Genomic DNA, 25,470 nt, shown 5'->3' on the forward strand with positions numbered 1-25,470 from the left:
TCCAGGCCAGTCCCACAAGTGGATCGCGAAACAGTTTGGAATCCGAGGGGGACGACTCTATCTACGATGCAGGAAATATTGTGTTTTGATGTGGCTAGCTGCGCGTATGCTGAGTAGATAGAAAGAAGATTAATCACGATTTCCTGCAAAAAGATGATGATCGATGCAAGTAGATGCGAGAAATGAAAGAAGATTTTGCGAAGATTTATTCGCTAGTGTGAGATTTTTTGAGCATCTAGAATTGAGATTTAGATGTGTCGCCCCCCTCGTTGGAATCGTCAATTCGACCGTGTGTCCGGTTTACACGTTCAATTCGCGTTCAAGTCAGTTGAATTCATGTGACTTGATCAATTGACTTGCCCTGTCTAAACACAGCTTTAAGTGGCAGCGTAAGGAAAGCGAAAACGACCGACCCCGTGAACGCAAGATAGGTGAGGGATTACTTCAAGCGCAATCTGTACCTTTCGATTCGGGACGTGGCCAAGAAGGTCTATTCTTCCGTCTGGTTCGTCCAGCAGACTATGAAGCGGGCCGGACTTTATGTCTTCAAGGTAAGGAAGGCGCCTAAACGAACCGATTAACAGAATACGGTGGCCAAATCCCGCCCCAGGAAGCTGTACTACGAGTGGTTGGTGCAGCCGAAATGCATCGTAATGGACGACGAGACGTACATTTAAGCGGACGCCAAGCAGAGGAGGGGCCTGGAGTTTTTCGTCGGCAAGTCCCGCCTGGATGTTCCGGAGAAGTTCCGAAAGAAGAATGTCGATAATTTTGCCAAGAAGTACTTAGTGTCGCAGGCGATCTGTGGGTGCGGCAAATTCAGCAAGCCGTACATAACGACCGGCACCATCAACGGCCAAATATATAAGGAAGAATGGCTCCAGAAGCGCCTGCTGTCCTTCCTCCGGTCACACGAAGGTGACACCAGACCCCCTTCACTCTTTGGAATTTATAGAGACAGATAACAGCGCAAACGGCGCCGGTGGTGTAGTGGTAAGCGTGATTACCTCTCACCCCAGCAGGCCTGGGTTCAATCCCAGTTGGCGCCGCCGGGATGTTCTGAGGCATAAAATCTCTGATCACGCCTTCCTTCGGATGGGAAGTAAAGCCGTTGGTCCCCGGTTCATGAGTTGATAGGTCGATAGGTAGGGTCCAGGTGTGGGAGCTGCCTTCCTGGCACGTCGGTAGCATTGGTGCTCAGCACGGAAAACAAGATCGACGGAAAAAACAAACCAAAGGAAAAAAAAAAAAGATAACAGCGCCAATAGGTTTGTGACGATACAACGTTGAACTGCAGCGTTGGAAGAAAACACGCACACCATCATACATGTACGAAGCCACACCACTGAGCGGAGGGTACAGCGCAAATCAAAACACGAAGCGGTGTCATCACTCATCGTCATCACTTAGCTTCGGCAGCTTCAGTTTGCGATTTAATGCATCGTCATTGAAAAATATCTTCGTTATAAAATAGAAAAGTAGGTCAATATTCCAACGTAATTTTAGAATATCTAATAGTATGCAGCGTTGGTCAAGGTAGACAACATATTTTATTACGTTTGTTTAGCAATGATTTCGATACGTTGCGTTTTTTTCATGCATACTTCTACGCTTATAAAGATTATGTTGAGCAACTGCTTCATAAATCATAAGTTCTCGATTACTTTTTCGAAGGGACGTATCTGCATTTGCATCTTACTGATACCGGTGGTGATATTGGAAACTCGTTCACTCGAAAGCAAAACATATTACAAGTCCATCATGATGTGAGCTTGGATTTGTGATTGTTTTCTCAAGCGTTTCTGATGCGTATAACCAACTAATGCTTTTAACCCTTATGTGATCGACAGGGTACCCGGGTCGAGACCAGTTTAAGATTTCAAGTTAATAAATTATGAACTTATTTTAACGACAGGAAACCAGAATTCAGTGACATCTTAGAACTCATGTAGTGACAACTTTTCGTGAAAAAAGATTTCAAATTGCAGCAAGGGGTTTCGAAAGGGGGGGTCGTGAAATTTTTTACCCTTTAATAGCTCGACAAGTGTATCCGGGTACCCACAAAATTGAACTGCTTGCTACTGCAGGGCTGGTAGTGCTCATGCGATATAATAGTAGTGACTTTAGTGACTAAAATTACGGAAATAGTGACCAAATAGTGACTAGTAAAAACTTAATAAGTAACCATTTATATGGTAACTTAGAAATTCAAATACGGCTCTTAAACTTAAAGTTAAAATCAAATTTCATAAACTCCTCTCATTTAATCGAATCTCACAACGGAATCTCCTGTGAAAAGCATTTGTAGTGATTTTAATAATTTACTTTTGCTTGCGTTATACATGATGACTAGCAAATAGTAATTCCCATTTTTTATGATCTTGAATTTGATTCTGCGTTCGAAATCTTTAAAATTTTGATACATCTAGGTAGATAACTTTGATAATTCGCTAAGAACTTTTCACAGAATTTCTTCAGAATGATCTCAAGCACTTTTTTAGAATAATTCCTCTTCTATTAAACTTCGAGGCAAATAAGCTTTTCCAAAAATAATATTGCATTCTTGAAATTCTTTGCAGAACAATCAACAAAATTCTTGGAAATAGATTATTTTCGTAGTTGGAAATGCTTAACATCAAATACCATAATTAAAGTAGATATTTTATACGATAGATGAGGAGATGAAAGTTAAGAGTTGATAATTCCGGCAGCGTGAAATTTGTATATAGAAAGTAGAAAGCGAACAAAGGAAAATTTTGAGGAAGGTACGAATCGGGTAATCATCTCCTTTATCAAGCTACCGTTAATTAGGGACGGTGAGGGGTGTTTTCCCTGCCACCACTGGCAAAAGGGAAACCTCATGAACCTCCGATGTGCAGAAACAATTCTATCGATTGTTTAACACTCAAGTCGCCATCTGACGTAAACAACTACCCGGTTCGTACCTTCCTCAAAATTGTCCTTAGCTCGCTTTCTACTTTGTATATACAATTTTTACACTGCCGTACTATAACTCCTCATCTATCGTATGAAATGTCCTCTTTAAGCCTGATATTTGACGTTAAGCATCTCCTACTATGCAAATCGTTAAATTCACGCATGAAGTAATATCAGATGATTAGTTAAAGTAGATTACTTTCGATTTTTTATTGATGCTTCAAGGAACTCTCTGAAGGCTCCTTCCATATTTTTAAATTAATTTGAATTCCGAATTGTCCATGCAATTAACCTCAGAAATTACATAAATTTATGCTTATAATAATCTTGGACTTTTCCCATGCATTCAATTTGAAATTCAATTCGTATTCTCCTTAGAATTCCCGCCGTATTTCCTCAGAATTCTCAAAACAAAAATCCAACACAGAATAACATTGAAACTCTTCTCAGATTTCCTTTAAGATAGAACCCTCATTCCATTGGAATTCTCGGAATTTATTTCGAACTCTTTAGAATTCTCTTGGAAGTATCTTCAGAAATCATCCCAGATTTCTTTTAGAACTATCCGCAGAGACACGCTTTGGAGTTCACGGGATTTTCATGGAATTTTCATTAGAGCTCTTTTAAGCAAAATTTCAGAACTAAATTTGATTCTTATTGGAAATACACCTAGAATCTTCATCCAATCATCATAGAATTCTTCTCAGAATTCTCGTTAAAATTGCACTCTCAATTAAATTGGAATTATTTCCCAAATTGTTTCGTAGCTGACTTTTGCGTCTCTAATAATTTAAACAATAATCAAAAGCGACGCTCGTGTGTTTTAAGCCAAGTTTAACTATATAGGTAATCCTGGCTTAAGATTTAAGCCGAGATGAAGAAATCGGTCCTCAGAGCACTTAATTTTACACGAGACTTTCATCGTCTGTACTTTGGTATTCTTCTCTGATATATATTGGTGTCATTCCTAGAATCCTTTAAAATTCTCTTTAAATTTACTTATTATCCTTAAAAGACTTTTGAAAATCTATCACAGACAAATACCTTTGGAAAGTTTCCAAGGTTTACAATTTATTTCCGGGAAGGAGGTATATTTTCCCCCATTTTTAATAGAAATTGAAGGCATTTCCTAAAAGTTATCCTGGTGTTTACGGTTCACTGGCACTCTGGTTAAAATTTTAAATTTTTTAACAGCTATGTATATTTTGTTAAAATTACTTTAGACTTTCTTAGTGCCAAGTACTCAATTTAAACATTACTTTACTTTAGTGACTATTTTTAGAGAAATAGTGACTTTTTGGTTTAAAAAGTGACTTTTTAGTGACTTCCTGCGCTTCGGTCAGAGAGCGTATAGGGCGTCGTTGTGCCAATTTGGTCGTGGCACATTTCGAGTATGCGAGAGTAATTGCAGTTAGCTCAAAAGTGCCTGAGAAAAATGCAAGTACTTCCGCAGATTACCCGAAGTTGCGATAGTGAAGGTATGATCACAGAAAAGCAGACATAACACTCTTAAAACGTTCATAAAAATCGTTTTTAACGGTCAATTTAAATGTTTTTTAGTTGGTAGTACTGCCATTTGTGGTGCACATAATCAATTCCCTAGCGTTTGACGTTTACACACTACAACCATCTGTTGAGTGTATTGCCCATCAAAGTATATACGACAGATGGCGGTAGGGTTTACAATTATAAATTTTCAATGTGTTGTGTATGCTTGTCTGTGAAATAACATTGAGGTACCGTTAGGATAAATTCAAAACATTGAGAAATATTACGCATCACTTTCAGAAATACTTCACTTCGCAACCGATGAACCATTCTGACGGCCATATGAGTACCCAAGTAACCATATAGTCGCAATATAGCTTGTATATTCTTACTTTGCTTGAGTATGGTTAGTTGGGGAATCTGATGAAACTGTAACTTCTTGAAACTGATCCCTTTCGTATTTCTTTCATTCTCCTTTCGCAAACGGAGCGCTCGATGGACCAGTGACTTTGGACGTGAGCCTTGTCCCAGATCACCATGGCAATTCAATAACATATGGTGGACATCAAACCGACCAAAAAAAGGCGGAATCATATTAGAACCAACCAACCAAGGACGGTCTACGGAAGGAAATTGCCGGTGAAGCACGGAATGAAATACGAAGCGTTAGAGAAAAAGTCCAAGGGATTCCAAAAGAAGCAAATAACGACGACGGAAGAGCAGAATATGGTGAGAGCTTTCCATTTATTTAAAAAAAAATAAATATCAAAATTACACTAAATACATGCCAGGGTTGAAAAGAATATTTTCGAACCTGGAAGTGTGTATGTATCACCAATATCCATTTGATAACGGTGATGCATACATGCGGGGCTTATTGTGAGTGAAAGTAACCTCGGAATGGGCGTGACTCTCCAGACATTCTGAAATGGGTTGCTGGATCTGCAATAGAGAGAGTTCTTCCATAATAACACTGCCGGCCAGTGGGGGTTAGAGGGAATACACACACACACACACACACACACACACACACACACACACACACACACACACACACACACACACACACACACACACACACACACACACACACACACACACACACACACACACACACACACACACACACACACACACACACACACACAAAGTGACTTTTTAGTGACTGGCTTCAAAATAGTGACCAAGTCACTAAATCTGAATCTTTTGGCACCAATGGATTCAGAAACTTATCTTCTTTCTGGACATCGCCAACAATGTCCATCTGGAATAGTCTGGTTCCCGGAAATCTGGATTTTCTGTATAATGTTGGACCAGTTTAAGATTTCTTCCAGGAACGGCCATTCCGGCGCAGGTTCCCGTAGAGCCTCTAGTGGCCATATAAGTGTTTGGGAAGAAACCCCTGCAATATGGGTATCAAAATTCATGAATTTCCAGCAGGAGACTGTTTATCATAATTTTGTGATCATCCGATAGATTGTCCCCGGGACGGCCATTCCGGAGTAGGTTCTAGTAGGGCCTCTAGTGGCCATAGAAGAAGCCCCTGCAATATGGGTATCAAAATTCAAGAATTTACAGCAGGAGACTGTTTATCATAATTTTGTGGTCAAACCGAGAACACCTCTGCACAGCAAAAAAATAATTTTGATATCACATCAAAGTGGATGCACTTCAATCGTGTCAAAAATATGGTGTAATATTACTTGCCAAAAAGGATAAAATTATCATTAATACAGTGCATGAACTGACATTACGCTGCTTTTGCTGCATTTTTTTTTATTTTTGTGGCCATAGAAATTACATGAGATTTTCGACATGAGTGAAGTGCATCCCCTTGTAATATTTAAATTTATTTTTTGCTGTGTGCACTTCCACGAGGAATCACTGGGATATTGGGTAATAGGGTTGGGTTTACAACAGGGTACGTTTTGGTAAACGATAAGCTGAATTGATGTCCTAACGATCATATAACACGAAGAAGCTGGTGATTGAACCCACGGTCTTCTGCGCAGTAAGCAAAAACGTTTGCCACTAGGCAGACGAGCTCCTTCTTAATAATCGAGTTGTTGTTATTACCATGTAGTCATGTTAACAAATAAAACGATTGACGAATCTTGAATGTGGATGGGCTTGAGCATGATGTTCTGCTCAGTAAGCAAAAACGGTTGCTCTAAGGCCACCGTGCCCCTCATATCACATTATAACGTTACTCAAGTTGTTATAACTACATATTCAAACCCGGCACCGACGACAACGAAAAGTTTTACAAAATACACGATAAACAAGTGATCTTACCATACATTTTTAATATGAAAGGAGCAGGGAAGACAGAGTACTTGGGTCTTCATTAAGTTCCACTTTCACGCGACGTTCAATGTTTCGATTTGCTCTTTACGCATGGTTCAGGCAATCATAACAAGCTATGACCGACGTGACGATTGTTTAAGCCCTGGTTAAACAAGATATTCAAATGAAACACCAGGAACATGTTTTGATGTGGTCGATGGGTCCTGGGTACTCAATATGATCACCAGTTATCATGTTTTTATAGTTCCTTTGATTTCATCGACATCACAGAATTCAGAAGCACTACCTTTGACATATCGAATTATAGAACCAAAATAACGCTACATCGACCCAAGGAGGCATCGACTTATCGAGGACTTATGAGAAAATGAAGGGACTGCAGAATCCACCGAATTATGGAATATCGAGTTGTGGAGATAGGAATCGGTTTGTGCAAACGCAAATTAAATGTCGGTCAAAGCAACCATGTTTCAACAGCCTGTATTTCTTGGTCTGATTTTGATCGCCGCCTTAATGAAAAATCTGCTCGATTTTACTTTCAACACACTTTGTCGGTTGTTTTCTGGTGTTCACACTGCTTTTACATATCGAAAGAACTGTCAATTTAGATTTCAAAACAAAACTGTATCAGGAATCAAAAGCAAATACTTCCACAATGAATTACCGGAAAATTTCTCTAGCTTCGGCAGGTGTATTTCAAATTAAATGAGAAGGAGAAGGTGAACTTTGTGGAGTAGGTTGGTTAGTATGGTTGCTCAGGAGGAACAAGAACTGCGATTTTATGTCGAAAAACAGATTTCAAAAATTCGATGTCGATTCCAACTTTCGACAAGCTAGTGGGAAAATTTATCTATAGATCTAAATGATTCCTTGAGTTCTGAATTTTTTTGTTAATAACTCAATTATGCATATTTCTCTAAAGACCTTAGGACGTCCCTGATTTTTTTTCTTCTGTTTTCTGGTAAAATATCTTTAAAGATCAACAAACTTTCCTGAAGATCGGCATATTTCTCGGTAGTTCTGCAGATTTCTTTACAGTTCTGTGTGTTTTTCAGAAGTTCTAAAAATTTCTCTACAAATCTACAAAGTTCCTGAATCCCTGCAGATTTAAGATCCTTGATGTCAACAATTATCACTGATGTTCACTAGATTTCTAATAATCTACGAACTTCTCGAACACTAGATTTCTAATAATCTACGAACTCTGTAGATTTTCATGATTCAATGAATATCTGCAAATATCTCTGAACATCTACACAATTTCCTAAAGTATTAAAAAATTATCTAGAAATTTTGAGCTTCCCGGAAGTTTAAGGAAGTTATTTGAAGATCTACTATTTTTCTGAAGTTGTTCAAATATCTCTAAAGATCAACGAACTTCCCTGAAGTTCTGTGTAAATTTATCTTAAAATTCAAGAACCTCAATAAAATTCGGAAAATTTATTTAAACATCTGCACATTTTTCAGTAGATTTACGATCTACCATCTGAACATTTCTGAAGTTCCTTTCCTTAAAGTTTTATGAAGTACTGTATTTCTGCCCTGAAGATCTACGAACTGCCCTGAAGTTTTCTCAGTAGATATCCGAACTTTTCTAAAAGTTCTGTAAATTTCTTTGTGGATTCTTGGACTTCCATAAAGCTCCGCCGATTTATCTGAAATTTCCCAAAGCTCTACAAATTATCTGAAAATATTTGAAACTCGCTGAAAACGAATTTCTCTGAAGTTGTGTAAATACTTCTATAGATCGGTGAACATTCTGTAAGTTTTGCTAAAGTTTTGCAAATTTTTCTAAAAATGCACGAACTTTGTGAAGTTCTGCAGACCTTAGTCTACGGACTTCTCTGAAGTTTTTCAGATCCATCCACTTCCAACTTCCATGGAGTTCTGCAAAAACTTGAACTTTCGTACTTCACTGAGATTTGGTTTTGTAATTGAAGTACTTTTCTGAAATTTTACGAATATCTCTGAAGATCAGCAAAATTTCTTGCATTTCTGCAGATTACTCTTAATATCTATTCTTTTGAAGTTCTACAAATATCTTTAAAATTCTATGAAGTTGCCTGAAGCTCCATAGTTCTATTCTATAGATACTACTACATGTCTAAGTAGATCTGCAAACTTCTCTCAAGTTTTTTTTTTTAATTCCTCTGTAGGCTCTCGGGCTTTCCTGAAGATCTGAAAATTTCCCTGAAGATCTTCTGAATTACCAAAAGTTCTTAAAATTTATCTGAAAATACATAGGGTAGAGAACTACTTCGGCCTATTTTGAGCCTAGCGAGCAGAAAACTTCAAATAAATCCTTGATTTCAGAGTTAACAAGTCAATTTACGGTTGGGACGATACTTTAGTTTATAAACTATGGGACGAAGTCAATGAGAACGTTTGCACCTATTATTTCCAAAAACAAAAGAAGCGCTCCGACCGAATCACTTTTTATCTTCATTCGATAGGCTGAAGTGAATTCATTGGCATTTCAATGCGTTAGGCCGAGTTTAGAATCCATAGGCCGAGTTTGGCGTCAAGAATCAGTGTTAGACTTTTGACAATATCTCAACGATTGGTTTCTCTTTAACAAATCTTACAGCACATACGGAAAAGTAAATAAATTTGGAAGCCATCAGTAATAATTACATTCCGTTTGGTGCTAAACTGCGCTAGATTAAGAAAGACTTAGTGCGTGTTGTGCTTAATAGGCCGGAAATGAGGTAATTAGCCCTATCTGGTTTCAAATGTTTGTATGCAATCGTATAAATATTTTTTTTAATCGCTGAACTTCCCAGAAGTCCTGCAAATTTCACTGAAGATCCATTAACATTTCTGAGATTCTAAAAATGTATCAGAAAATCTGCACACTTTCTTAAAGGTCTTACAATTTGTATGAAGATCTATGACCATTCTTGTGATTTTTTCTGAAGATTTACGAACTTTTCTGATGTTCAATAATTTTTCAGTAGATCTCGAAACTTCTGTGAAATTATTTACATTCACTGTGGATTCTTGGACTTGTCTGAAGTTTTGTGAATTTCCCTGAAGATTTGCAAAATTGTCCTTAAAGAATGATCTGAAAATATTTTAACTTGAAGTTTTGAAAATTTCTTTGAACATTAATCTGAAGATCTAAAATGTTCTGAAGTTTTGTAGTTCTGTTCTCAAGATCCTGAAGCTCTAAAAAAATCATAATAGGCTCTAAGACCTGCTGTCCGGCATGATTATTTGTATATCATACATGCTTCACTGTTTTGTTGACCATGCCATGATCAAAGCCATTACGGCATTTTTCGGCCAATCACACTGGAAAATATCAATTAAAAGATTCACAAAAAAGGCTTATAAATTTATGAAATTAAAATGTTATCGATTTTCATATATTTTTGAAAGATTTTCACATATTTTTGATGTTGTATACTGAGATACAGTTACTATTGTTATTGTGAACAATATAAATGCCTAAAATACTTAAATTTTCTTAAATAGGAATTAAATAGTACCGGAAAAAAATTAAAATTCATTTTCTGATTTGTTTACGTTTTGGACATAGGCCCATTTCAAATGTTACTGTAGAAATCAAGCGTACTTAAGCGCACTCTAAAAAATCTTCACGTTAATGCTACGTGAAAAATCACGTAGCCTCTTTAACACCTCACTTCGATAATTTGCACGTGACTCACGTCAAAGTCAAATTAAATTTTGATAAAATTTACGTGATTTTCATGTTCGTTGATGCTAAGGGAATTTCACGTAAAACGTAAGTGATAATCATGAACACTCTACAACATATACACGTCCAATCTACGTGAAAAATCACGTAGCTCATTCGAATGCTTCAACTTTCATATTTACATAATGGTAGTAAAATTGATAAACATATCATGTCATGTTCACTGGACCTGATGATGAATGTGACAACATTTTCACATCAAACTTCTATGTGCGGTAGTGTGATTGTGGTGTGCTTACGTAAAATGAGTTTACATGATTTACATGTATGAAAAAGTGAAACAATATGGCCGCATCGATTTTATTAGGGGAAGAAGTGATTCAGCATACTGCAACTGTTTGAAGGTATTTTATATTATTTAGCTTTATTTGAAATCCGTCATACACTGCTAATTAAATTTATTCCGATTTCAGAGGCTGGATTACAAATACAATTTACGGGGATTTTTCCAAAGGTCAATTTAGCCTGACTCGGCGGTAAACAGCGCAAACGGATATTGCATCTGAATCGAGATCTGAGTTGTCATGATCAACTATGTGTTGGAAAAGCGAAATGGTTTGTATTAACGTAACAATGACATACTTGACGCATTAATAAAAAATGCTAACAATGTTTAAATATTCTTTTCTTGGGAAAAATGGAAAACAGTATTTGTTAGATCCGGTAAAGATCACTTCAAAATCACGTCGACATTACGTGCAAATCCATTCCAATTTTGTGGAAACCGCGGAACGTAAACGTAAGATGAACAGTATTATCCAGTAAATATCATTTCAAAATCACGTAAACATTACGTGATAACCACTTCCAACTTAAGTGGAAATCACGTTATATTTACCTTACTGTTCACGTTGACCGCTGAATGGGAATATGTTTGGCTACCTGGTATTAACGTAAATGTTACGTGAAAAGTAGTATGGACGAAAGCTACCTATGTTTTCACGTAGATCGGACGTGCATATTTTTTGGAGTGCGGTTCAAATCCATGAAATTTTAGAAAATAACGGCACATGCGGCTTTTTTTTTTGCTGAATGAGTCAAATGAATATTAAGTACAAACCTATTTCGTTCGACAAATCAAACCTCAAATTATGATTACATAATGTCGAAAAAGTGTGAACGCATCCGGAAATTGCATCCGACAAAATTATCGATCAGTCCGCTCGAATCAGACCAAACGTCCAAACGTACCTTCACCTACACCTTCCAGAACTTCGAGCTCTGCAGTTCCAGCATTAACCGTAGCACATGAGATGAGTCACTTTAGATCAGCACGAGCCTCGCGCACGGATGGATGGGTATGGCATTTGTTTCTCGTTCGTATTTTATTTTCACGTGTCTCCTTCTCGCTTGGCAAATGTTGCTTTCGTTGCGACGGGCGACTGTTTGATGAGATTCTCGGCAGCACAGTTTTGTACTCACGTTGAGGTTGTAAGCTGAAGAAGCTAGAAGAAGACTTTCTTTCTCTTTGTCCTTATCGTGAAAGGTATTTAAGGGAAACTCTAAGCTAAGCCTGTCCTAAGAATAATAATTAACCTTTTTACTCAACGAACACCTAGAACACGACTGATCTGTTCTAAATTTCATTGCAATTAATTAAACCAAGCTTAAGATGATTACATCATGAATAATGTGGCTAGTTTTCGCCTGAGTTTATTTATCTATCGAAAGCCCGCTGGTTCCGCTCATTTAACATGTCCACAACACGCTAACCCACTACTAATGCAAACGTGTATCTTCTACTGCTTCTTCGCTACATAGTCTGCTGGGTGTGGCGATCGCACAGTTGAAATCTCGTTCCACTAATTAATAGAATCATTGTACAATATCACATACATAAGTAGTATGCACCATCATCAGATGCATACTTTATGTCACACTCTAAAGGGGGGAAGGGACAACCAATGCATAAGGTATAGGAAAAACGTGACCTTCAAATCGATCCGGCTTTTTGAATCGCTCCGACGACAACGTGATTCATCAAATGGGCGAGCTGCAATTCTTGTACTAATTTGAACAAAGGAACCTGCGAATTATGTAATGAAAAATTGCCTTTCGTCACGGATTGGATTGTGTGTTTAATTCGGTCCACAACGCCATTTTGGAGAACGCAAAACTAGGCATATCATAATTGTGTGGCGATCGCACAGATGAATTAATCTCGTTTCACTATTTAATAGAATCATTATGAAATATCGCATATCTAGGCAGCATGTACCTAATTCGAACAAACATCAAAAACAGTGCACGGAATCATCAAATTGCAATGAACTATAGTTGTGACCTTCAAACCGATCCATTTTTTTTTTAATCGGTGCGACCACCACGTGCATTGAAACAAAGGAAACGGTGAATGACGTAATAGTCACGCATTGAATTCCTAGGTCCATAACTTTCCCTTGGAGAACAAAAAAATAGGCAAATTCGCTGCTGGGTGTGGCGATCGCACAGAAGAATTAATCTCGTTTCACCATTTAATAGAGTCATTGTGAATCGGTGACTTGTCAAATGGGAGAGCTGCAATTCTTGTTCTAATTTGAACAAAGAAAACTGTGAATTATGTAATGAAAAATTGCCTTTCGTGACGCATTGGATTGTGTGTTTAATCAGGTCCATGAAGCCATTTTGGAGAACGCAAAAATAGGCATATCATACTTGTGTGGCGATCCAACAGATGAGTTAATCTCGTGTCACTATTTAATAGAATTATTATGAAACATCGCATACCTAGGTAGTATGTTTCTGATTCGAACAAACGTCCAAAACAGTGCACGGAATCATCAAATTGCAATGAACTGTAGTTGTGACCATCAAACCGATCAATTTTTTTTTGAATCGGTGCGACCACCACGTGTTTCATCAAATGGGGAAGATGCAATTTTTGTGCTGATTTGAAACAAAGGAAACGGTGAATGACGTAATAGTCACGCATTGAACTGTTAGGTCCATAACATAATTTCCCTTGGAGAACAAAAAAATAGGCAAATTCGCTGCTGGGTGTGGCGATCGCACAGGAGAATTAATCTCGTTTACCATTTAATAGAATCATTGTGAATCGGTGACTCATCAAATGAACGAGCTGCAATTCTTGTTCTAATTTGAACAAAGAAAACTGTGAATTATGTAATGAAAAATTGCCTTTCGTGACGCATTGGATTGTGTGTTTAATTAGGTCCATAATGCCATTTTGGAGAACGCAAAAATAGGCCTATCATACTTGTGTGGCGATCGCACAGATGAATTAATATCGTGTCACTATTTAATAGAATCATTATGCAATATCTAGGCAGCATGTACCTAATTCGAACAAACGTCAAAAATAGTGCACGGAATCATCAAATTGCAATAAACTGCGACCACCACGTGCTTCATCAAATGGTGGGGGGGGGGGGGGGGGAAGATGCAATTTTTGGTCTAATTTGAAAAAAAGGAAACGGTGAATGACGTAATAGTCACGCATTGAAATGCTGGGTCCATAGCATAATTTCCCTTGGAGAACGCAAAAATAGGCAAATTCGCTGCATAGTCTGCTGGGTGTGGCGATCGCACAGATGAATTAATCTCGTGTCACTATTTAATAGAATCATTGTAAAATATTACATACGTTAGTAGTATGCACCTAAGGGGTGATGCTTATATTATGCCACGTTCCAAGGGGGATGGGGCGTTGAGGAGTTTGTGACAAGCAATGCATTAGGTATAGGAAAAACGCGACGAAAGGGGGGAGGGTGTGTCAATTTTTCCTCAATTTAGCGTAAAATAATAAACGGATCGCCCCTAATTCGAACGAACGCCAAAAACACTGCACGGAATCATCAAATTGCAGTTGCAGAATTACAGTTGTGACCTTCAAAGCGATCCGACTTTCTGAATCGCTCCGACAACAACGTGCTTCATCAAATGGGGAAGATGCACTTCTTGTGCTAATTTGAACAAAGGAAACTGTGAATGACGGAATGAAAAATTGCCTACTATGTGTCAGGTTTTCATCATTGAATGAATTTTTCATGATAGATTGTATTCTATTTCACCAATAAATCAAACACTAGATTCTTTTAACAAGGCAATGTTCTTCGATCATTTCGATCGAAGTTAATTAGATATTACACAAATCCATCCATCACATCGAGTTTTCGAAATCAAACTTCAATTTCATTCCCCTGTACTTTTTTCTTTCCTTTATTTAACGTCGGTCTCTGTTCCGCAATCTACTGCCAATCACCGACGGACATCGATTGCCATCCATTGGCGGCAATCGAATGTGCAAGGAAGGCAGCTTTCCACACCTGCGTAGGATATCGCACCCATTCAAACACCATGGGCCGGGACCAACGGCTTTACTTCCCTTCCGAAGGAAGACGTGACCAGAGATTTTTATGCCTCAGAAAAATCCCACCGACCTCGGCTGGGATTGAACCCAGACCCATCGGGGTGTTATAAGAAAGCAGTCACGCTTACCACTACACCACCGGCGCCGGTCCCATTCCCCTGTACGACGACCAAAAAAAAAAAACAAACACTGATAAGGAGGAAAGCTTGTACGCTAGTGACGTAGTAAACAAAGCTAAATCCAAAAAGTGGCAACAGTACTTACATCCAAATTGTACGTCCTGCGAACTTCTTGGAACGAGTTCCAGGATTTTTCCTCCGTCGCCGCATCGATGTTCAGCTGCCCGCAGATGTCCCGATGGTCAGCCCGAAGTTTTTCACCTTCACTCATGTTCGTCATGTTTCACGCCCTTCTTCCCTTCTATACACTACTCTTCAAACACTGGCTGGAAGATAAATTTCAAAACCATTCACCACGGAACCCGTTTTTCCCGTGGCCGCACAATCCCAAGCACCAGGAATTAAATTTAAAAAACCACTCGCGCGGAACCGGTTCGCAAATCCGACCAACTCCAGGGCAGCCTGTCACGGTCGGACACTCGGAGATGCGATGAAAACCTCTACGCCGTAGGATCCGGTGCCATCAAACTTTTGACGATGAATGCGGCAGCGGGTTTGCTCACAGTAGTTTTATGCGCGATGATGCCGAACCGACCAACATATTTTATGGAGAAGAACACCAAGAACAAGCACCACGCACCTTTGACAGCTAACCGAGCGCCAGAAAAAAAACAAGAGGCGGGAAACGGTGCGGCCAAGTGAGGATTATTTAATTATTTTCAGTAGGAAAATCAGACCGGTTTATAATTCAAACGTTTATCTCACACCATTAATGATACAATTTACGGCTAGTACTTTAAATTGATAAAAAAACTAATCTATTCGTCAAACCGACTCAAATGTTACGTTATAAAACTGAGAAACTCTTCACCAACTTCACAATCGAACGCACCGTCCCGAGTGAAAAATAAAAACATCACCGCACTCACGGCCCCGTCGGATGACGGGTGTGAAACGGGTGGAAATCGACAGGGCGGGCGACATGCGAAACGTCATTCGTCCGAAAGCGATAGGCGGCGGGCTGATGGGTGCGGTAGAAAAAAGCGCGAAAATCTCTTACAATTGGCGGGAAAATCTCGGCGTCGTTCAATTTTCCGATCCAATCGGTCACTTGCACTATTGTGAGCGAAATTCCGAGTAGCACGTACCTTGTGCGGGCGAGAAACCTGCCTTACGCGTCAACAAAATGGGGCTGTGGTCTTATCAGGAAGTGAAAATTGCACGAATCGAATATTCCGAAGACGGAGAAGTGGTGGGTGGGTAGCTCGAACATATAAAATTTTCACCTGAGCGGGTGGGTGTTAGGCAGCAGGTGGGTGGGGGAGGTATGCGAATACTCCTGACGTCTCGGTGGATTGTCGTCGCTGTCAAATCGCAGGGGTGTGCTGGAGCATGAAATTTGCCCGCCTATACTACGACGGGGGGTGCTTTATTTTGGAGAAAAAAAAATGCGCTATCATCGGATGATTTGGATGATGGAAGTGAAAATATAGCCTGAAATAAATGCTTATGGGGAACGATATAAAATATTATAAGGACCAAATAAATTTCATCTAAAACATTGCGGTTGAAACGATAAATTCGAATACGCCTTTTTAATGCACCACCAACGTAGAGTGCGCCACGCGAGTTCGAGAAGAAACGTCAACCAAACAGTTTGTTTACATCAGAATAAGAATTTTCCCCAACGCAAATAACAGCATTTTTCATTCAAAATCTTGCCAATTTCCATCGGTAATTGTCTTCTTGTACGATTTTCCACAAATCTGAAATGATTTGCACCTTAACTATTCACACACAAGAAATCCGGAAGATCATAACCACTAAGGCACTTTTCTAACTATCCATTTTTCTCAACAAAAATATTCCTGAACACAGGATCTTTTCAAAAACGTTACAGAATTAAATTTTTCAACTGTAGATTAAGTTTTGCAGCATCTCAGATTAATCAATTGATCAGGAAACGTAAAAAAGTGTTCCGCTTCGTCTCAAGGCAAACAATAATTATGCTCACAACACTCTTTTTGACGTTCTCCTATTCACCACCAGAGGTTGAATCGATCGTTTAGTTTCTATTAAAAAGGCCTATAGGGCTGCAGTTGTTTCGACCGCAATGGACTGCACTGAAAAAAAACTTGACTTTTATTTAAGATTTGGATTTATTTTTAATAATGCGTTTATTTTTCCAGGCTCAATTGCTGTAGCTTTGCGGAGCCGATGTTCCTTGTTAAGATAACAAAATTACTTAAAACTAACGTTAGTAAAGCGGAAGCCGATCACTCGCGGCTATCTCGAGGTTAGGGGTAACAAATTGTAACAAATGGATGGCAGGGTAGGGATTGAGAACACCTCGGAGAACACAAGGTTTGGAGAGCAATGTGCTCTTGATCTCGAACTAAGCGACACTCTGATGAAAAAGATAAACATGGGAGTACACCGATGGGCAGCTAACAACTAACAAGATGACACTAACTACTAAATCCTCAGATCTATCTGTTTTAAAACACATACATTAAATTCAAATTGTCGAAATCTCCGCTAGCCAAGACATCTCTAACGGGTATCGTGGGTTGTTTTCCTGGGGCCCTGAGGGATGTGGATAACTCAGATCTGATCGGTGTAGGATACATGACCAAACAACATGCTCCAGACGGTTGCATTTTTGAATAAACACCAAAAGTTTGTTTTGCCGGTGTGGAAAACGGTAACTTAAATTATGACTCTGATAGCAACGACCGGTGTGGAGAGGAGTGATTAAGCCAAAATGGAAACGCTGTGCGTAAGAGCAACCGTACCAGTCGTTGCCATTTGCGGCACTATTTTACTTACGCACAGCGTTTCCATTTTGGCTTAATCACTCCTCTCCACACCGGTCGTTGCTATCAGAGTCATAATTTAAGTTACCGTTTTCCACACCGGCAAAACAATCTTTTGGCGTTTATTCAAAATAGCAACCGTCTGATGCGTTGCGGGTTGCTAAATGTATGAACTCACTACACACAAAGAAAAATCGTTGCTAAAATTAAAAAAAAAACCATTGGTAGAATTAAAAGTTTGCGTTGGTTCTTTTTGGTAGAAAGCGTTTTGCTTTCAAAATAAAAGTCAGCCAACTGTCAAGTCAAAAGTTTCGCAGCCACAACTTTTAAAAGTTAAAACTTTTAAAATGAATTGTACTACTGTCAAACGAAAAGCATGGCAGTGTTGAAATTAAAAGCGAATTCAAATCAAACTCTTGAAATGAAAGTGTTGTACAGTTGACATAATATGTGTCATTTTGAATTGAAGAATCGAATATTTTCAATTTAAAAACAAATATTTTTACTTTCAATTTTATTGAATATTAAATAAAAAATTTGTATTATTAGATATAAAGGGTCAAAACTATATCTATTATATATTTTGAACAACAATACAACAACCGTTTACGCGCGATCCACAAAAATATCTGTCTCAATTGAAAATCCTGGTCCTGAACACCATCACCTCCACTAATAAAAAATAACCATAAACGAACGATAACCCAAATCATCGAATTATTCAACAAATGGTTTGGATGATACTCAGAACACGTCGTTAAGCAAATTAACCATACAATTTTTATTAGGGTCATCCATCATATCCCGTCTGATGCGGTCTAGTCGTTCCTCTGCAACTATGAAGCTACCCGTTTCTTTATCTTCTCGATGGACCTTTTGACCAATGACTCCTCCACCGGTGGATATCCAATCCCTGTATGTGATGCGGTTCCAGCTGGGAGAGACTTTTATCGTCGTTCTTCAAGCTACGATAGTAAAATTTGATTTCCTCCAATCACATCTTTTGACCGGTGACCAGATAATCTTGGAAAAACCGAGGGAAAAACAGGTAAAAGTCTATATCGTAATCCTGAACCAAGTCAGTACCTCGTTGCAGATGGAAAGGCTGTTGATGGGGCTACGTTAGTGTCCGATACCAGCGAAACTTTCGATGATTTCCTGCCACTTGGGTTACAACGATGAATTACACGATAGGTACCGGTTCAATCCCGGTTTCATTTTTGGAATGATCTTCGCCGTGTTGGTATTGATCCCAACAGTGTCGTTGAACCGAGACAAACACTATAGGTGACCTGAAAAGCAATCGATTATTTAGTTATTTTACACTATTATCAATCTTACCTTTTATGAAGTCACCAACGGAAACAATCTTGCAACTTTCATTCTTTGTCAAATTAGTTTTTTTTTTTCATATTAACTCAAGGAGAGATACTGGAATCGAATCCCGTCAAGGTTCCTGTCAAGGATCTGGCTGAGGACGGGGGCTTCCGTTGCATTGTATTCCATCTTCTTTTTTCTGCTCACTTTGAAAACTCAAAAATTTGGGCGTGTAGATAACACTATATGCCCTGTTGGCTTTTTTTTACGATGGTTTTGGATTTGCTGCCAAGAGGTATTTTTGACAGTAAAACAATTTGGTTTTGAAAATAGGCGCTTTTAAAATTACGAGTTGATAATGAAAGAAACACTTTCAAACCATTACATTTTACATTGCTTTCATTTTGAATATTTTCATGGTTAAAACTACGAAATAAGGGAAACTTTCAATTTGAAAACGAATAATTTTTAAATACACAATTTTCGTTTTTTGTGTGTACTTCCCAACGTGCGGATTGCTATTTTCCCAGGGGGAACGACACTTCAAGATTATCCCATTTTTACCCAAAACTCTCATAAAATTTTCAACCTGCACAAAATTTAAATCCATCACATCTATTCTTTCTATTCCCAACTAATCCCTTCTGCATGTACACAAATTATCAAGCAAGCCGTGCAGCTTCTCGCAGTTTTTAGGACGACCGCAAAGCACTCTGCCATAATCGCTGTCAGTTTCAACAATCTCATTCAAATAAACGATGGACCACTCGTTCATAATCGGTCACAAGGACAATAGCATCAAGCGCATCAGGAGACGGCATGGAAGCATGGGCTTAAAACCATTGAATCCGACGGAGAAGAGCAACCAGGTGTCGGTGTATAGTAGCTTGGAAGGTGCCAAACTGCTGATCCTAGCCAAGGTTGCAAAGACTCATTTCAGCTAAAATAATGTTTTTCGGAATAATAAAACCGAAAGATGGTATGATGGCATGTTTTACTTGTAACTTACAAGAAGAGGTTACAAAGTATGCGTTGGAAACATAAAACCTGTAAATTTTGCTTTCTATGAGTCACAATCAGCGATTTGCTGATCGCTGAGTGAGTGAGTGAGTGAGTGAGTGAGTTTGTGAAAAATCGCTGATTGTGACTCTCATGAATTGAAATAAACAGGTTTAATATGTCAAACACATTCTTTGCAACCTCTTCTTGTATCCTACCAATTCAAAATTCGATCATGGCATCTAATTATTTCATAATTTAGAAAAACATTGTTTTAGCTGAAATGAGTCTTTGCAACCTTGATCCTAGCCCCGGGAAAAGCCTCCCCGGACAATGGAACCGCCTTCATCGAACAGGTGGAATAAGAATTCATTTTTTCTACTCGGCCCAAGTTGTACTCTTGGCTGGGGTTGGTCATGATATGGGGGAAGGAAGCCACCCGCTGGCTGATGGAATTTCTGTGCGTGAATTTAGCGAATCGAATTCCCGTCCAAAGAGAGCTGGAATATTAACCGGAACCTAGTGATCCATCGCCACCAGCCGTACCTTCTTACTTTACGGAGAGTATTTACTTAAACACTTGTTTTTCTTCCGCTGCACCTATATAGAAACGGGCAAGTCTGACAGCCACCAAATCTGACAATAAATCATTCAAAATTATTATTTGTTATTTAAAACAATCATGGAAAACACATTTTGTTGCTGGACATATTCTCAAAGAAAATTTAATGACCTACTAGTCTAGTCTAGTCTAGTCTAGTCTACACATACACAGCCAGTACTTACATTTTGTTGCTGGACATATTCTCAAAGAAAATTTAATGACCTACAGCTTTTTTAAGCTATCATTTTGATCAAATCAATCATTTATACATACATATGGATATGTTTTTTGATAAGAAAATTAAACAGAACGGGTCCAAATTTTGATTTTAGGAAAAGTAAGCTAAGTAGTTTCTGGTAGCATTAAAACGTCAATTTGTTTACGTTTATCACATACGACCAATTCAAAACGCACTCCAGACTTATCCTCTTCGCGTTCAGACTCGTATCCCTCTGATTTTTTTTACACCGCTCACATCCATTCCATCCCATGATCCATTCCAATTTATTTTTTTCTATCCTTGCTCTATTTTCGTCAAGACGACACACTCAAAAAAATCCCATCAATTATGTTTTCCCCGAAAATCCCAAGTAATGATTAAAGTGAAAAAATGCATCCAAGTGAGTGTCGTTCCCCCTGTATTTTCCCAACCTGAATAGCAACCACCGGTACGCAAATAGCGTTATGGTAGAGGTTGATAAATGTGCCTTATTTACTCATTGGTACGGTTGCTCTAAGTAAAATAGTGCCGCAAATGGCAACGTCTGGTACAGTTGGTGTTCTGTTGCCATCTAAGAAAAAACTTTTATCGTTACAGGGTGGTACTTGATTGCAAAAATTGAGGAACAATGGTGATCTGGTATTCCATGGATTTCTTGCATCATGGTCATATCAAAATTTACAGAGGAACTATAGAAGACTTGAAAGCAATCACGATTGGAGATTAATGAAGAAGGACCAACCTTCAGCGTCATGTACTCATAGCTCGACTCATAGTACAAACCAGGTCAGTGGCAAGGCCAGCGTTTGACAGTAAGCAGCATGTCCCGGGCTCAAATCGTTTATTTTGCTGTTCTGGGCCCGCTGTCACGGTATAACATGATGCCTACGCGCCTGCCACTGGGCTGGTACAAACTCATGAATCTTGTTTGAGGATTTCGGTCGCGCAGCTTCTCAAAGTGTTCTATTACCAAAGGATTCATTGCTTCACAACGGATAAGTAACCCACCTCAAATATTCACAAGCATTCCCAGCCATCAAGAGTACATCAACAAAGCATTATAATACACTTCACACAAAAAAACAAAAATTGTTCCAATAAAATTAATGCCATTTCAAATTAAAAGTTTCCTAAATTTCGTAACGAAAACTAGACCGGCCTTTCACCGGTTACGAGATTCTATTGTTCGGAGCGTTCTGGATTTCAATTATCGTTCTTTTGTTGAAAAATTGCGGTTTGAATGCACGTAGTTTTAAGATTATCCACCGAGTCAAGTATAATTAGATAAAAACGAGTACTAACAAGATACAAAATGGCTACAATAGAGCGGTTAAAAATAGACCAACCAGTGTGAAGGTGCACATAAATTTGGATCTAGAACAGACCACCGCTAAAGATGCCCGTAAGGCTTTGAACCATTTGGTGGATTATTTTAACTTTTGGTTAAAATTCGACAGATGGAAAGTTATCGATTAACCCTGCTATCCGAACGTGGTTACTTCTGATCGACAAGAAGTTAAATTTTGGCAACCTTGGCTAAGTTCTTCTCGAAAACTGGTCGATGGACAGCACAGGGATTTTCGAACATAGAAAATAACTCCAACACGATCAGCGCAACGCCGAGTGCGACACATCTAAATCTCGATTTTAAATGGTCGAAAAATCTCACAATAGCGAATCAATCTACGAAAAATCTTTTTTCATCTCTTGCATCTAAACCCATGTACTCGCTTCGTTCTCCATCTTTTTGCAGGAAATCTTCAAAATCACAATCAATCGTGTTTCTATCTATTAAGCGCGAGTGCATCTCACAACAGCAAAGCAAAACAATTCTTGCATCTTAGATAGAGTCGTGCCCCTCGCGCAACGCTCAGTTTTAAAAGATCCCTACTTATGTGTGCGTGTGCAAAGTTTGTTTGCTTCGGTGATTTTAGCTCGAACGGAGAAGGTTATTCTGATTCAAGAATAAGAACAAGAATGATTACAACAACGTAGTGTCAGGTAACGACTTCAAACCACGAGAAGTGGTCCCGGACAATTGACCACTTTGTCAAGCAGTTTTGACGTGACTTTCTACCAGCGATTTCACAGAACTGGACCAACTAGTTCCTATTTTTTATAAAACGCACAAATGTTGGCTACTTTTCTCTCGACTTTTCTCGAGGTTCTAGAAGATCTCAAAATAATGTTTTATTTCAAAGTTCGAGTGGTAGTAAACGTCATTTTAACTGCTCGAATAATGTGGTTAATTCTGCTGTCAAAATATACAGAGTGGGCACTAGATTGATGCAAAATTTTGAAATTTTCGCTCCACAGTGTTCAAACGGTTTCAAATCGGGTCCTGATTTGCCTCCGAAAGTTTAAACTCATTTGATAAGAAACTGACATGGCACAAACCATTTGAAGTTTATATGGAAATTACTATGGGAAAACAAAACTTTTTGTTCATTGTCTTCTAACCGTTTTTTTACATATTGTACTGTCAACAAATTCTATTGCTATTCTTATGGGAATTTTTATAATCTACAACTTTGCAGAAAATCGTTTTTCAGCCAAACGTCAAATTAAATAGTTATTAATTGTTTAAGAGATTGATAATCTTATGGAAAGATTAAGCAACTGTATTGTAGGCAACACTGTATTCTGCAGTGTGACATATCCCGACCAACCATTAGTGAAACTTCTTCATAGTTCTTTATACAAAAATAAAGATTAATGTCGGTAATTCTTTACTTTCAAGTTTCTTTGATTTCGATGAATATATTTAAAAACCTTTATTGATCGATACTTACATGTAAGATAATTTCTTTATCGGTCGCATGATAGTAATCTATAAAGATGCCATACTAAATTTCTTCTAATTTCGATGTGTCACAAGGACTATAGTTTTCTTTATAAATATTCATCTAAAAATATTTGAATACTGATACCATCGTAACGTTGAACTTTGGCAAAGAACAATAAAGATTGCCATCGATGCACATTTATACACCCCTATTCTGTATTTCGTTTCGAACGAAATTCTCATACAAAAAAATATTTTTTTGTATGAGAATTTCGTTTGAAACGAAATACGATGCACATTTATAATCTCCTTGTTATCGATTTGCATCGCTGGGTAAAGAGAGTTTGATACACACTAGATGACAGATGGCAATGTTTATATTAGTTATCGACAAATTTGGTTCTTCATCGAGAGAAGCATGATCTGCTGGAAAATTAATGGAAGACTGATCGATGACCACGATGATACAAATGTTTGCCATTATATAGTTCTTTAAGTTTACGTCGACACGCTCTCGGCCATTTCTTAAGAATCAGCGATAGCAAGCGTGTTAGAATTCTCGGCATTTTGAACCGAATGAGGGAACTTGATACTTTGGTTATGGATATGACAAATAAATTTTGAATTCATGCTTGAAACGATGTACATAAATTTCAAAACACCATATACTAGAGTTTGATTGCCAGTCGTTAAGAAGCTCATCAACAGCGGCTGTAGACCCAAGGTAAGAGATGAACTAGGCTATGGCTAAAAATCTCTTTAATAAAGAAAAAAATGTAGACCCGAGGATTAGCTATACCAACCTACAAGGAAATCAGTACACCCTAGAAGTTTCAAAAACTTTGGTTTCAAATGAAGAAATAATTTTATGTTTTATTCGTCTATGAACAATGATGGCAACGCCACCACAGGGTCCATCAAGACGATCATTTCTATAAATCATATAATTTGAGTCCTTCTTAACCTTATGGCCAGGTTTAAGGAACGTTTCAGTTATAACGGCAATATGCACGTTATGAACTCTCAAAAAGTTAAATAGCTCCTCTTCATTATCTTTAAGAGATCGAGCATTCCAATTTAAAATGTTTAATGCTTTAAAATCCATTACTGAATTTTAAAGTCATGACAATATTATTAGAAAATTTTACTCCAGTTTGAATAGCATCAAACATGGAGTTAGATTTAAGCATATCAGAAATCATGTCAATTAATGAATTTTGTAAAAATTCCATTTTAGGAGCAGTAGTCAAAATTGTCAAAATTTCCGTTAGAACGTTGGTTAGTATTTTGATTTCTACCCGCTGCAATAGCAGCATAGGTAGCTCCATTAACTCGCTGAACATTGTTAGCAGCGAGGGGAGTAGGTACAGATGAAACATTTGAAGCAGGGGTGATATTTGTACCTACGGGTACGAATGTAGAATTTGTTTCTCGCTGACCGTTGTTAACATCAGAGGAATTTGTACCTGGTCGAAAACGTGGAGTATTTCCTACCTGTCGGTTAGAACGAGATTGTAGGATCGCTTTGCAAGTCTTACATTCCCAAAAATTGGATTTGTGGTTTTCACCACAATTTGAACATTTTAATTTCTTAGGATCTTCCTTCACAGGACAGTCGTCCTTTGCGTGAGAGGAATCACCACAATTCATGCATTTAGCTGGAATGTAGCAATTTTTAGTTCCGTGACCCCATCCCTGGCACTTACGGCACTGAGTGAGGTTTTGGAAATTTCCTCCAGTCTTCCTGAAGTGTTTCCACTTCACTCGGACATGGAGCATAAGGCTAGCTTTTTCTAAGGCCTTAAGGTTGTTTAGTTCACTAGACTT

General features: G+C 38.3%; 1 protein-coding gene across 2 annotated transcripts in view; it reads right to left on the reverse strand.

The window, feature by feature from the left end:
* LOC135708350 (retinoblastoma-like protein 1) overlaps window positions 1-15,553 on the reverse strand; it is a 45,886-nt gene extending 30,333 nt beyond the window's left edge. The window contains exon 1 of one of the 2 annotated variants that reach the window (XM_065230404.1): window positions 15,048-15,553. In XM_065230404.1, the coding sequence (XP_065086476.1) occupies window positions 15,048-15,182 (135 nt within the window). In that variant the 5' untranslated portion in view covers window positions 15,183-15,553. The remainder of the gene's footprint in view (window positions 1-15,047) is intronic. The other variant, XM_065230405.1, reaches the window with a different exon arrangement.
* Between the last annotated feature and the right edge of the window lie 9,917 nt (window positions 15,554-25,470).

This window comes from Ochlerotatus camptorhynchus, unplaced genomic scaffold (genome assembly GCF_037179485.1).
Source record: "Ochlerotatus camptorhynchus isolate MF236.1 unplaced genomic scaffold, CSIRO-AGI_Acam_v1.1 ptg000330l, whole genome shotgun sequence".
Classification (NCBI taxonomy): domain Eukaryota; kingdom Metazoa; phylum Arthropoda; class Insecta; order Diptera; family Culicidae; genus Ochlerotatus; species Ochlerotatus camptorhynchus.